Source organism: Temnothorax nylanderi, unplaced genomic scaffold, assembly GCF_030848795.1.
Source record: "Temnothorax nylanderi isolate EJ_2023f unplaced genomic scaffold, tnyl_v1.0 TNYL_tig0212_pilon, whole genome shotgun sequence".
NCBI classification, from domain to species: Eukaryota; Metazoa; Arthropoda; class Insecta; order Hymenoptera; family Formicidae; genus Temnothorax; species Temnothorax nylanderi.
The window spans coordinates 150,759-166,120 of record NW_027249274.1 but is presented as its reverse complement, the minus strand read 5'-3'; the positions used below and the strand labels follow the sequence as shown (position 1 = coordinate 166,120).

Below are 15,362 nucleotides of genomic sequence, written 5' to 3'. Positions count from 1 at the left end.
TATTTGCGAGTTCTCCGCAGAGATATCGCCCTCGTATTTGGACGTAAGTGGCGTGCCGTGTAAGCCACTTTGAATTTATTATGCGATTTGGTATTCGATTCGGCATCGCGCACGAAAAACATTGTTACCGATTCGACAAGAGCAAAAATAATTTTCAGGTTCGCCGAATTCAAGTGTCTTTAATATTCAACGTTCATGACATCACTGAAGAAAAAAATATCGAGATCAATATTTTGTAATAAAATCTAATTACGATCATAGATTAATATTGCATTTAAATACAATAAAAATCAAATTGCAAAACCGCCAACAAAATAAAGCTGCACAATCTTATTTATCGGACAAAACTGTATTCTTTTAAATATAATGATTAATACGGCATCTCAAAACGTCGTTCAATGTTTCAAGAAGTATTAAAAATATGTACAAGACAAATTATTAAAAAAAATATATGTTTATTAAAATTTAACAGTAAGATTAGTTTCTCTAGGAATTATAACTAAACAGTAGAGATGCAAGAGCACGTTTCTGGAATTTATAACTTGTTTCGTCTTGCAGTTTATGACTTGTTTCTCATTCGTTGCACTTTCTATGCATCTAAGGGTTAACTCCATTCTCCCTGAGCCGATCTCGCGGTCCAGCAAGCGGGATTCCCGTCTCGTTTCTCTCTCCTGTCGGCATTCCATCCTAGATCCCCCTGCAGTTTGTCGGCCTGCGGTCTAAGGTCTAAGGCGAGCCGCCACTCGAGTTAAAACAACGACAAGGACTCGACCGGACGCGAACGACGACGACGGCGAAGAAACGACGGCTTTGTCGAACGCGCGATATAAATGTCAACTTGCTAGGATTAGACGGGGGATTATCTTGGGTGTCACTCTCGTGATACACCTTGGATCGTAAGGTCACATGTCTCTATCTGCGAGCGGCTGTCGTGCGAGAATCCTATTAAATTCTTATTAATGTTTCACAATTTTATAAATCCCGTAGATAAGTTAATTCACAAATAATAATGCATAATAAATTATAAATTAAATGCGTTCCAACTTTGGCTAGTTTAAATATTTTATTTATAAGTTATTGTATGATAATTTAAATACGAAGTTAAAAATAGGTAAAAAATAAGAGAGATAATAAAAACTTTTGTTGCTGAACGTATAAAATACAAATTCCCAATATAAATTATATATATAAATTTTATAAACTTCCCCAAGATAGTAAACGCAAAAGATTGGAAAATTTAAGCTGTAAATTAAAAATAAGTTATTATTTTCTTATAAAGTATTCAGTATAAGATAAATTGTATTTATAACTGTGAGCCTAAGTAATATAATTCTAATCACAATATGCATAAAATTATTAAGATAAGATGATTAAAATTCCATCAAATCAGATTAAAATTTTGCTCCTTTTTTTCCTCATCTCTAAAAAGTCTCGACATTACGTATGCAAAAAGATCCGCATGATTATGCGTGTCCTTAAATATCGCAGATCTTGCCGACGACACACGTCATCCGAAGAAAAACGCAACGGGGCGAGGTCATCGCGAGTGACTCAAGATTACGAACGCGAGATTCGAAGGCCGAGGAATCGAAAATTCGACGGATACCAGGATTACGTCGATCGCCTTCTTCCTTCTCTTTTTTGGCCGCATCGTTCGCATCGACCGGAATTCTTCCTTATTGCCGGGACCGCCGAATCTCTTATCCGAACGGATAATAAAAAGGACGATGAGCTCTACTCGGAGGACGCCGGGTCCTCCTGCCTCCTACATGCGGCGCGGCCCGCGCTCACGCAGCCTCCAGGACCCATTCGCGGAACACTTTCGGGTAACGAATGCGTAACGAGTCCTCTCGAGAGTGCGTCCACCTTTGCATACCGATGCGCGGTCCATTCCCTCTCTCTCTTTCTCACAGGTGTGGAATTTTTTCCTCATCTTCCTGAGTCGCAGGACACCGTCTTGTTCATACAGGAAATCCCATAAACGGATAAGTTGCTGATGTCATCGCGAAATTTGCGAATGTGCATTATGGTTTTTTAACTCGTGGAAATCGATAAACTATTATTGAGCTGTTCGGAAAATAATGACCAACTATTTTTTTAGGCGTTTGTAATAATAACGCAGTAGGCCTGTTCGTTTTCGCTGCACTTCTGAACTAGTGCATATAATAAGTTAGAATGAAAGAAACTATATTTGTTTCATTCTAACTTATTGCACTAGTTCAGAAGTGCAGCGAAAACGAACAGGCCTATTGATAAATTAAGAAAAAGTGACAATAGCAAGACATTCGAAGGACATCGATGATAGAACGTCCTTGTTGCCGAAAGAAAAAAATGTTACACGGATTATACTGATTTGTGTGAGCACAGGCGAGCCACTTCTCAGCATCTAATCCAGTATGAATGTAAAAAATCATATAATAAAAGAGGAGTATATAAGGAGTATATAATAAATATATCTTTTATGAAAATAATGTTTATGAAGTTGCTTTGTATTTATTATTTAAAACATATCTATTCAGCTCCTTAAATAATTCTTTTATTATTTTTATTTTATAAAAATGTAAAAATATAATACTCAAGTATAATACACTTTATGAAAATTAATAAGTTTGAAAAAATATTCGCCCATATATGCGCGATAATTTTTCTCTTAATGGTGCACTTATTAAATGATATTATTGCTTAGCAAAGTTCTAGGAGATAGAATCAAGCACAGACGCGACAAAACAATTCGACAAAACTTGCGTTTAAAGCTTTCAATTTTGTTGGTAATTCAGATTAATTTGTCATCGATAGCCGGCAATAAGAAGCCCAAAACATTTCCGACAAGATCTTTAATTTCGCTCAATGAGTTTCTCTTCTATTTTTTAAGAAACAAGGCCAGTAAATTAAGAAAACATTTATCCACAAGCCACACATTGGGGGCTATTTTTAACACGGTTGAATCTACCGAGACCATATGTCCAGGATGAAAGTTTTATAACTTTGGTCGTCTTTGGAACGTACGTTTAATGAATTTAACACGCGACATAAAAGGGTTAAAGTCCTAAATTCGCTCGGTAACAACCCCTTGAAAGATCGGCAAAAAGAAAAGAAGAGATGAACAGCTCGGACAGAACGAATGATCACCGTGAGCGTGCACGCATCCTTCGGGTGCATCCTAAATCTCGTCCAATGAGGAGTTCTCGAAACCTCGGGTAAGAAGTGGAGGAGGGAGATTCGAGAAAAGGAAGAGGAGGAGGATGAACGAATCGGTGCGAAAGCAACGGTCGCAAGCACTTCCTGCGCAACAAGAAGAGGGTCCTACGCGGCGCACCGCCGCGTAATTGAGGTCCTGCGGACCCTACGGTGGAGCGGCGGTGGGGGCCGCCCTATGTAAAGCCCTGGAAGCGATCAGGTCCAGCCCATCCAGCATCAGGACACCGTGCGTCTTGATTCGCGCCACCTCAAGGATTACCGGTGCCGATCCGTCGATCAGTTCAGATCACCCGCGAAGATCATCTCGGAGAGATAGCCTTTGAGAAGAGCAAGTTTTTCGTCCCGGCGAAGGGCGCTGATCTCTGACAACTGTCATCGGTGAAGAAGGGGAGAAGACGAAGAGAAGAAAAACTAGGAGCACAACAGGGGGAAGATGAGAGTGAACGTGATACTGGTTTTTGTGGCCCTTGTCCTAGGGCTCGTTGATGCTGCTAGAAGGAGAGACAGACTTAGGACGAGTCCTACCACAACAACGCCGTCGCTCATCGATAGACAGTTCGCCTTCGCTGGACAACCTGAAGGTCAGTGTCAGCCGCTTCAGAGTTGCAACTCTAGAATTTTGCAGGAAGCTCTTATAACAATTATAGAAACAATTACAGAAAGTTACGAGTAAATTAATGATAACACACACACACACACACACACACACACACACACACACACACATAAATTCATTCAGGCTAAAGTTAATTTAAAGGCTACTCTAATTTTTTTCTCAAGTATCTTTTAAATCTTTTTTTTATATATTCTATTTGATGCGTTATATTGTAATTTCTGTTTCAATCAAATATTTAATTAAAAAGCTTCTCAATTTTTATGAATTATTTTATTGCGTAAATTATATAATTTACGTATAAATAAATTATACATCACCAATTATCTTTTATCATTGATTGAGTATAAATAATTCTTATTTTTTTAATTTTTCCAAATTTATGATTAATGTTGCTTTTACAAGTCAATTCACAAAATAACATTTTCTATTATTTATTATTAGCAACTTAATCGTTTTTCTGCTATTTTTCTCTATTCTTAATCCTATGACAACAAGTGTCTCGCGGATCAAAACAATCGCCATTAATAAATTTCAGAACTAGAATTGTCCCTGTGGAACAACTTCGACAGCCACAAATTGAATGTTCGCGCAGGGACCTGGAAGAACGACACATCGGGAAACAATAGAATCGTTCTCAATAGCGTCAGGCAATACCCAGGATTTTCGAGCAATCCGGGCGACACGAACGAGCTACCAAATCCTATTTCACCACCGGTGCAACCGGCACCACCGCCGTATAAACCCCCGCCGGGCTGTCTGGGACCACGGGGCCAGTACTCGAGCCCGAAGAACTGCGCCAACTATCTAAATTGCTGGGATGACGTGGTGATCGAGCAGACCTGTCCGGCCGGGCTACTCTTCAACGACGTCGCCGGTTACTGTGACTTCGCGTACAACGTCAAGTGCGGTGATCGACCGCCCGCTACGCCGAGTGAGTGTGATCGATTAATCACGCGGTGCGAATCGCTCGCTCACAATTGCGAGCTGTAATCGCGATGACCAATTCGATTATCAGGTATATTAAGCTATCTAAGCCAAATTATCAGAACACAAAAAATTTTATATGGAATTAATTTGCTAATTATTTGCTATTTTTTGCTTTTAAAAGTAATTTTTTTGCTCTAGCTATTAAAAAGTTACGAAAAGCTGGATAGCTTAAGCCCTTTGTAAATTTTCAATAGTGTAAGCAAAAAAATTATTTTTGCAAAAAAAAAGCAAAAAACTAACAAATAATTTTGGTATTATTAACTTTTTGCTTTGACTTATGTATATGTTATTTTACAATGGCTGGATAGCTTAATATTAAGCTATCCAGCCCTTCGTAACTTTTTAATAGCTGGAGCAAAAAAAATTACTTTTAAAAGCAAAAAATAGCAAATAATTAGCAAATTAATTCCATATAAAATTTTTTGTGTTCTGATAATTTGGCTTAGATAGCTTAATATACCTCTTTAATCGCGATTTCGTTTAATCAGCTAATTGTAAGCAAGGCTTTAAAAAGTTTGCTTCAAAGGACCGATAAGAAGCAGGAGAGCGGTAAAAGAGTGTCGATAATACTCTGCAGTGATAATAATTTAGATATGTATTAAATTTCCATTACCTATTGTATAACAACACCATTGAGACTTTTCATGTAAGAGTTCAATGATTAAAAAAAAAAGAAATACTTTGTCTCTTTTGATTTTTAATGATCTGAGAAATACAGATAAAGGGAGTAAAAGAATAATTCTATTACTTGATAGAACCAGCATTGCCGGCGGGATCGAAGCTATGCCCGGACCCGAACGGACGTTACAGAAGCTCGACCAACTGTTCGGAATTCTACGTGTGTGCCGCGGGCAAACCGATCAAATTTTACTGCCCTCTCGGTCTGGTCTACAGTGACGTAAGGATTTATTCTAAAAAAACGCAATATGCTGAATGCTGTTTAAAACAGATCTCGCAAAGTCTTTTTATATATTCTATCTAATCTATTTTCACTGGAAAAATAAAAAAAAAGTTAAAATAATATGTCGCTAAAAAAAACAGATTAAATTTGATATAAGATCTTATAATAATTTTGATGTTACGAACCATGCAAATGTAATATACACATAAAATCATTAAGACACGATTTTATTGTTTTTGAAAAACAGTATAAAAACCGTAAAAGATGCAAAAATTCTAAAAAGAGATTCAACTCTTCCGTATTTTATTTATAAATTTTTATATATTTTTTATACTATACTAATTTCTAAAAAACTTAATTATAAAACATTAAAATATATTTTAATATTTACAAATTTAATATTTTAACGTTTTATATAAAACATTTAGAAAAATAAAACCTAATGTTGAAATCTAATTGATGAATATAATTGATAATAATAGATTATGAAAATATATTTCATGTTTACCTTATTATTTTTTAATTTATGTAAAATATATTTTGTATAATAAATCTTTATAGAGAAAGAATTATGTAAGATTATTATCACAATTTTTCTCTCGACTTTTAATTTTTATTGATAAAAAAATTAGTATTACATACATACTTATATATAGTATGGTATTAGTTAGGATTTTATTTTCCAGATATTAAACGTCTGCGATTATCAACGCAATGTGGACTGCAAAGGCGCAGCCACGCCGAGACCATTGAGGCCTACACAACCGCCGACTCAATCTCCGCAGTCGTCTTCTACCTATGCCCCGATCAAGCCGTCCACTCCTTCCAAGCCACCGATTTATCCTCCGCAACCACCGACCTACCAGCCTCAACAACCGACTTATGCGCCACAACCAACCTATTCCCCTAAACCACCGAGCTATCAACCTCAACAACCAACCTATCAGCCTCAACAACCGACTTACCAGCCTCAACCACCGACTTATCAGCCTCAACCACCGACTTATCAGCCTCAACCACCGACTTACCAGCCTCAACAACCGACTTATGCGCCGCAACCAACCTATTCTCCTAAACCTCCGAGCTATCAACCGCAGCCTTCTTATCCATCACCGCCCGCTTCGTACCCTGGAAATCCTTGGCTGAACAAGGGCAAGTCCGATCCCTGGCATCAGCGAAACCTGGCGACCGAACTGGAAATCGACAAAGAGATACAGAAACAAGAAATATCAACCGATAGTCCAGCATTAGGTGATCAGCCCGCGCAGCATGACGCGATAGAAACTTCCAGTTTGGCGAATCCATGGACCCTGCACCAAGAGATACCGTCCGAGCTACTGAGAGCCCCGTGTAATAACGGCGAGGTGTACAAGCTTAATGACTTTTGTACTAAGGTGATAGTTTGTAAGAGCAACAAGCCTGAAGTGGTAGATTGTCCATCGGGACTCTCGTACGATGTATCATCGGACTCTTGTAAGCCTTTCAACATTGCAGTATGGTAAGGACATTTTTTAAATGTACTTTCTAAAACTTTGTTCCTTGAATATATGTAGTATATTCGAGTTTATTTAAAAGAAATAAAAAATAGATACACTTGTAAATATTGATACGAATATCTGTAGAACAGTGACTAAATACTGATGTATTTTTTTTTATTTCAGCAATCTCGAGTCCCCAACACCACCCATTTTGCCCTAAGGACCGCTCATCGCGCATCGAACTTAAAAAATACTTTTATTAAATTACCATGTTAATTATCTTCCATTATTTCCATTATTTGTGCAATAAAATTAAAACTTCAAGCAATAACCGCAGAATTATTAGTAAGCAAATTTGAAAAGCGATTTCTCGAGAATAATAATATATGGGCTAAAATGAAATAAATAAGTAAGTATTATTAATGACGTTTAATATCCTATATTCTGCAAATTTTGTATTTACCCCTTTATGTATCACGCTACGAAGAAAACAACAGTTTTCGAATTTGTAAATAAATACAAGCTAAACTTTTATCTCTCTCTCTCTCCCTCTCTCTCTCTCTCTCTCTCTCTCTCTCTCTCTCTCTCTCTCTCTCGCACATATTTTTTTATATCTTAATCCCAATTTTCCCAACCCAGTTTAGATGAACACATAAGTAAATAAAAAACACAGATTTCTAAATCTGAGAAGCTAATCTTATTGGAAAGTTGAATTGTATTAATTATTCATGAAGAAATTAGATAAAATAAAGAAGAAATTATTTTTATAGGAAATTTCTATCGACGGTAAAGAGTTCGCAAAATTCACACAATCCATACGCTTTATATCGAAGTCACTAGATTGCAGCACGCGTTCTTCGCGTTCTCCAAAGGGCAAAGAGAGCGGAGCGCCGTGGAAGGTGGCGAAAGGAGGCCGGAGGGATGCGTTAACGGAGAGGAGAGGAGATCATTCCGCGAGGAATTGGAGCATGATTGATTTACGGAGAGATGTATCGTCACGGAATACGGCCTATCTTGCGGCGGCGTTGAGAGATGGCCGACGAGAGCTCCCATTGCTCGATATATCGGCACGTAATTGGAACACAACGCGTTTTTCTACGGCTCTAGAGAGCGTGCATTAACACGTGCCTTCTCCAATTGCCTTGGACGATCCTTTCATTTCTCGCATAAGCGATCTTTCGCGAATTTATTGGATCGTAACCGTAATTCGCGCTAAGTGGCTCGTTCTAATTTTCATACGTTTGTAAAACGAACCATGATAATCTTAGCGTTATTTCGCGTTACACGATTAATATTGAATTACTGTCAATAAAATAAGAATTAAAGAAGAAATACACAATTTAAATTGTTTCGAATTGATGTTTATACGGGCATTGAAATCTCCAACGTTGACACGTTTGATGTTGAAATTCACGATGTAGATATAATAGAAATATTTGATATATATATTTTTTTAAACTTATATGAATCTTTTAATGTGAAAGATCTTTAAATCAAATTCTAGAATTTAGAAACTTAAATGTTGAATGTCTCTATAAACTGAATTTCCAACACCGAAGACTTCAATGTCGAAGACTTTAATGCGCGGAAAAGCGCGAGCTCTCGAAGGAATATAATAAGATATGAGTGGGATATCATCGCGAACGTGATCCACACGTGATGTCATTCTTATATCGATGGCACAATTGATAATGTTGATTGTACAACACTCATATTATTCCATTATTTAATAACATTTAATAATGTGTTATATTACGTAATTAATATTGCAATTTAATTATGCTTCCTACGATCGGCAAACTTCAAGGCAACATTTTTTATCGAGCAATGAATTTCTCTCTTCTTCCTTTCGCTTTTCCCGTTTCCGGCGATGCATTGTCGGGAGAAGTGACGAAGGGGACCAACCGCAATGACCTTTTTAAAGCCTTTCCTCGCAATCGGAAATTCGCGCTCGGCCGCGCACGTGCAGAAAAAAGAATTGACGACGAAAAATGTATCGTCAAAGGAAAGAACGAAAAGAAATCGGATTGAGAAGAGAGGGAAAAATTTGCTCGGAATATTCTCAAAATATTTTTCAAAAGTTTGCGCACATATCACTCAATGGGTGATTATAAAATTGAGGCAGGTACTGGTTACTGTGTAACAATTATATAAACAAATGACTATATAATCACGCAACAATGTTGTATAACGCCGCAGAGCTGTAATATAACGATCATGTAACGATCGCAAAACTGCATCGCGATAACGATAGATATGTAAATAATAACCGCGGGATTTTTGTCGCCAACGCGTTTCTACCTTATAAAGTATCCGGCAGACTGGCGAATACAAGAATGGCGAGAAACGTTTTGCAAATTTTGTTATTCAATGAAAAGCGATATTCTCCTTTAATGAAAGAAAGTGCGCTTCGAGCAAACCGGATCTTTTGGCCAGACAAAAGTCGAGAAATCGTTTAGAAACGAGCGATCGAGTATCGAAAGTAGTGACCGGGGAGACGCCTCTCGTGTACGTTTCACTCGGACTCGGTGGCGTAAAACTTGCTAATTACGTAATATAATACGCGACGTTACGTCGGATATGAAACAGCAAAAGGTCCCGGTGAAATGTGAAAAGCGTGGCGGAGAGTGGGAAGTCATTGAATATGCGAACTTCGAGAATGCGATTAAAGTGTTACTCAAACAAAAATTATTTATCGTGGTAGAAAAATCACCATCTCTGGTTAAAATAGCGAAAGTAACCGTCATGTTTCGAAGAAATAAAAATGAAGAACCAAAATAGCTTTATTGTCAATCTTTTATTGTTCTTATTATAATTTAAACTAATATATCACATTCTAGATATCATTATTATTTGCTTATAAGTAACTCAAAGATTATTTCTTAATAATTAAAAAAATTCTTTGATGGTAAAAATAAACTAAGAACATTTTATCGTCATTTGAACTTTATTAACAAGTTCAATTTCAATATCGATATAATGTTTTACCCAGTTATTACGTAAATGCAAGGGGGCATCGAACGATTTAATTTATTCTTGGACGAGACAGTGATGCCAAAGAAATATTACTTTTTCGTTGCTTTCTTGTTGCTCTTCTGCTGTCGTGTTGAGCTAGCGTACTTCTTCGAGAGCTCGAAAAAAGCAAAATTATAAAATATAATTGCTTAAATATACTTAAAATACAATATACCGTACACTTTTATCTTCGTCACTTTGAAGTCTTTATTCATTCAATCGGCACAGGATAAAACGGAAATAGAACAAGCAAAATCAGAATTGAATGGTGAACGTTCACGGAGGCATACAAAATGATTGCGGTATAATGATTCGCGACAGGAGAATAAGGAATAAGAGATAATCACGTAATTCGTATTACGGAAGGTTCACGCCGCGCGCCGGGCTCGCTCGAGAAAGGAAGGTATTTGCGAGCTGGGGCCTCACAACTATAATACGGCGGCCTCGACCTTTCCGGGAAAGCTTGGGAATTACAGTCAACGAGCCCTACGATTAGGCACGCGTGAAAGATCAACGATGTGTACGCTCGCCGCTCGAATCTCTTGCACGTGCCGTGCAACGCGTATCGATCTCGAATAATCGCTAGATATCGCGGAAACAGCGGTTTCCTTTTTTTTTATGCAAAACGAGATTTAATACGTGTGAATTCGGAGAACAGTAAAAAATAAAAGCCTAATATTTCGAATATACCTGGCATAAAAATGAAAGAAAATAAAAATAAGAAAAGTATCGTCATCGAAAGAATTTAAAATCAAAGACATTATTAAATATAAATGAGTTATTATTATTATTATTAATAATAAGAAATTGATTAATCAAGACATATAATTATAGATATCAAAGAAAGAAATTAATAGATTATTGAGGTCTTGATATAGTAACCGACAACTCTAAAATTAGCACCTTAGGAGGGCGGCCTGATGAGCCCGTAAGAAAATCAACGTGCGTCGTTACGAAATATCTGTCGCGAGGGAATCGCCTTTCTCTCACCTTAATGACTCCCAAAGGACAACGTCCTTTCGGCGACCGAGCTGCGAAACGACGCGACGCATCGTTATAAGTAAATGTTAACGCGGCTCGCCATCTTTTCGTGCAGCAAATATTATAAAGCATGCAACCAGCTTTACGAAGGATGATCTTCTTTTGAAATATTACTATAAGCGCACCGAACGACAATTTGAGCGAAAGGTCTCGCTGACCTTTCCGCACGAATTTTTTCAATTCGTACCAATAGTCGCGAGTCGACAGCCGAGAGCGCGCGTTTCGCAGGCGGGGAATTTATTCTATTTATACATCGTGATCGGAGCAACAAATAGAACATTATGCAAGTTCCTGTTAAGCAGGTAGTACACAGCATCGGCGAAAAATGTTATTACATCGCGATATGCCAAGTAAAACGTAATAAGACTTGCTATACAAAATCCGCCAGACACGCGCGCGTGAAATGTGGCCGATGAAAAATGACATTACGTCACCGCGTCATATGCAAATGAGACCTGCTGTCTTTCAGAGAATGCTAAAATGTTCACGTTTAAATATAATGGAATAGCAAGTAACGCCCATAACTTATCGCGTCTATGACAAACCTTTGGAAAGAAGCTATTGTATATTTTAATTATTGAAAGAAAGCTGTTGTGTATTGATAGAAAATTTAAACAAAATTTAAAAAATGTTTAATGCAAAGAAACTTGGCGCTGCAATATCTGAAAATATTCGAAAATAATTAAAATATTTGTATATATGTATGTATGGGATGGACATAATATGATTTAACTTAATATTATGTAATAATATTAAATATATCATAAACAATATTAATGTATAATAAATTTAAGTTATTTGATATGTAGCAGCACCAAGTTTCTTTGCATTAAATATTCTCTAAATTTTGAATAACTTTTTTAAAAATACACAACAGCTAGTTTGCAAAGATTAAAATATACAATAGCTTCTTTTTAAAGATTTATTCCTTAGTACTATTTTGTGATATCATAATTTTGTAGACAGACGTGTATACTTGACGCCTTCTTTGTACCTTTCTTTAAAAAGATAAGTTTTTATAAATCATATTCACTTAGCGCGAACATCCTAATACCATTACTTTTATAGTAGAAAATACAAATGGAATACAATTGATACGGAGCGCGTACATACTGGCGCTTATTTTTATCTGTATTTGAAAAAAAATAAGTTTCTACAGTACAGAAAATAATTGCAGCGCGCAATACTTTTTTAATAGTCTTTTTCAAATAATTATTAAATAAAATATTTATGTAATTTTCAAAAATTGTGTGAGTATAGATATATTTATAAAATAATTTGCATTGTTTAGATTAAAATAACATTTTGTAATCTTTCTGTAAAAAATTTGATAACAAAAAACATAATTCTTATATAATAAGTTCAAATAATTATAAATGTTAAATATAACAAATGTATGAGAGAATGGTAGGCCAACGATACGAGTTAAACACAAGATGTTACATTAATAAAAAACTTTATTCATAATTATAATTGATATCAAATAGGCGTTTTGGCTTCATTTGTAAGCTTTCCTTAGTACTAAATCAAAAATAATATAATCTTGTGTTTAGCTCGTACCGTTGGCCCACTATTCTCTTATATTGCTTTGCATAAAACGAGCCTAATATTTAATAATAACAAATATATATTGTTACATATACATACATAGGGTAAAAATATTTACATTTGCGTTTCTTCTTCTCATCACTATGTCAACATATTTCAATCATTTTTAAATTCTCTTTCTTATGTTATTGGCAATTTCAACCGATGTTTTTTTCTAAATAAGCTTTTCGTAAATTTTAATTATTGTTTGAAGAAAAACAGTCGTTTTCTAAAAATTTGACTTTTGTTGCTCTCTTAAAATTTTTAATAAATAAATAATTCTTTAAAATCTGACGATCGAATCATAGTTTATTCATATTTCTAAAGAAATATTTTCAACAATTTTTCTAAAATCTGTTCAATCCTTTGAAATTATTTTACTTATATGTATTCTTTATATTTATTTATATACATTTTTCTCTTAAACAAAAAAGAACACATTTAAGTCAAAAAATTTAATTTTATAGAAGAATGTTTTAAAGATTAAACTGATCTTAATTGTTACTGTACGTCTACCAAACTTTGCTATTTTTAATTCTTATGTGTAAGGGTTGCATGTGGTGTATAATTTTACAATTAGTAATGAAATAAAGAAAGATAGAGCTATACGATCTAGTAACTAGACAAATTCAAAATGTACATATATTAATATCTACATTCCAATAAATAAAGCATTCTTCTCTCTTCGACCTTTGTGAGCAGTTTTGTAAACATTTGTTGAGGCTATTTGTGTATCACATTTAGTGTCAGACATTCTGTAAAACAGGAAGGTATATAATGGCACCAAAAAGAAATTTAAAACTCAGCAAGTTGTGGGATTATTTCGATTACTTATTGTTAGAAGCTTTGGTAAAGTGCAGGGAATGTAAAGAAAAAATTCGGGTATCTCATAAAATTTACATAACACAAACATTAAGAAGACACTTAAGTATTAAATATGGAATGTTTCCCGATAAAGACCACACACTACCTGACAAGCTACGACAATATTACTCGGACTTACCGGAATATAAGGCAAAATGTAATAAGTGTGGTACAAAAATATTTTATCTAATAAGCTATTTGCTTTTAAAACAACATTTAAATAAAAAACATAACACAATAATCCAGAGTCGACAAAAGTAAGTACACATTCAACAACTTATTAAAATACTATAAGTTATATAATATAAATGTATAAAGTAATTAAACAATAGCTGAAAAAAATTTTAAAGGGCTTTTTAAATTTTATCAGGGCTTCCATGTAACAGTTATATGCAATTTCGATCATAAATGTGCTTATTCAATCGTAATAATAATAATAATAATAATAATAATATTTTAATTATTTTGCATTTAATTTGAAAAAAAATTGATTTGTTCATATTTACGTCTTTTATTACTTATACATATTCTTTTCTTAAAAAGAAAGAACACATATAAGCCAAAATATTATTTTATTGCTCGATTAACTGGCACAATGTAAAAAAGTATGCACTACGTTTCGGCTCAAGGTTCGAGCCCTTCTCAAGTGCGGTCTAGTCGTCAAATTGACTCGTCATGTGATAATCAACGGACATGCCTGTGTTCACGAGAATGTTCCAACATGGTCATAAATAACAGGTGTCTGAAATGTCGAATTTCAAAAGTTTGCATGTTAAAGCAAACGGAGAGGGAGTCTCCGAAGTACTTACATACACATAACATCGCAACGGAGAACCTTTAACATGCAAATTTTTGAAATTCGACATATCAGACACCTGTTATTTATGACCATGTTGGAACATTCTCGTGAACACAGGCATGTCCGTTGATTATCACACGACGAGTCAATTTGACGACTAGACCGCACTTGAGAAGGGCTCGAACCTTGAGCCGAAACGTAGTGCATACTTTTTTACATTGTGCCAGTTAGTCGAGCAATAAAATAATATTTTGATTTTAATCACTGGCGGAGGAAGTTATTTTTCTATATATTTAAACACATATAAGTCAAAAATATAATTTTATAGGAGAGTGTTTAAATATTAAACTGATTTTAATTTTTACTGTATGTCTACCTGACTTTGCTCTTAAATTGTCATGCGCATGTGCAAGCGCTGCATGTGTCTTAGCATAAGTTTAGAATTATTAATAAAATAAAGAAAGATAGAGCTGGCTGATGGTAGTTAGGCAAATTCAAATTATATGTATCCATATTTACATACATCCCCATAAATGAAGCATACTTCTTTCTTCGACCATTCTTAGCAATTTTTAAAACGCTTCTTGAGGCGATTTCTGTATCACATTTAGTAGCAGGCACTCTGTAATACAGGACGAATATAATGGCACCAAGAGGGAGGCCAAGTCACAGCGAGTTGTGGGATTATTTCGAAAAATTAGAACCTTGCCTCGCAAAATGCAGGATTTGGGGAGAAGAAATTCGGGTATCATCGAGTAACATGGCAAACGCATTAAGGGTACATTTAAGTAAACATCAAATGTTTCCCGAGAAAAGCCGCAAAATACCTGACAAGTTACGGCAAAATTACTCGGGCTTAACAGAATATAAGGCAAA

At 35.4% G+C, this 15,362-nt stretch overlaps 1 protein-coding gene across 1 annotated transcript; it reads left to right on the top strand.

Moving 5' to 3' along the window:
• Positions 1–3,631: 3,631 nt before the first annotated feature.
• On the top strand, positions 3,632–7,604 carry LOC139779144 (uncharacterized). The gene is made up of 6 exons (XM_071717407.1): positions 3,632–3,779; positions 4,350–4,745; positions 5,557–5,699; positions 6,389–6,718; positions 6,809–7,200; positions 7,364–7,604. The coding sequence occupies exons 1-6, from the start codon at positions 3,632–3,634 to the stop codon at positions 7,398–7,400; spliced, it is 1,446 nt and encodes a 481-aa protein (XP_071573508.1). The 3' UTR covers positions 7,401–7,604.
• Positions 7,605–15,362: the final 7,758 nt, after the last annotated feature.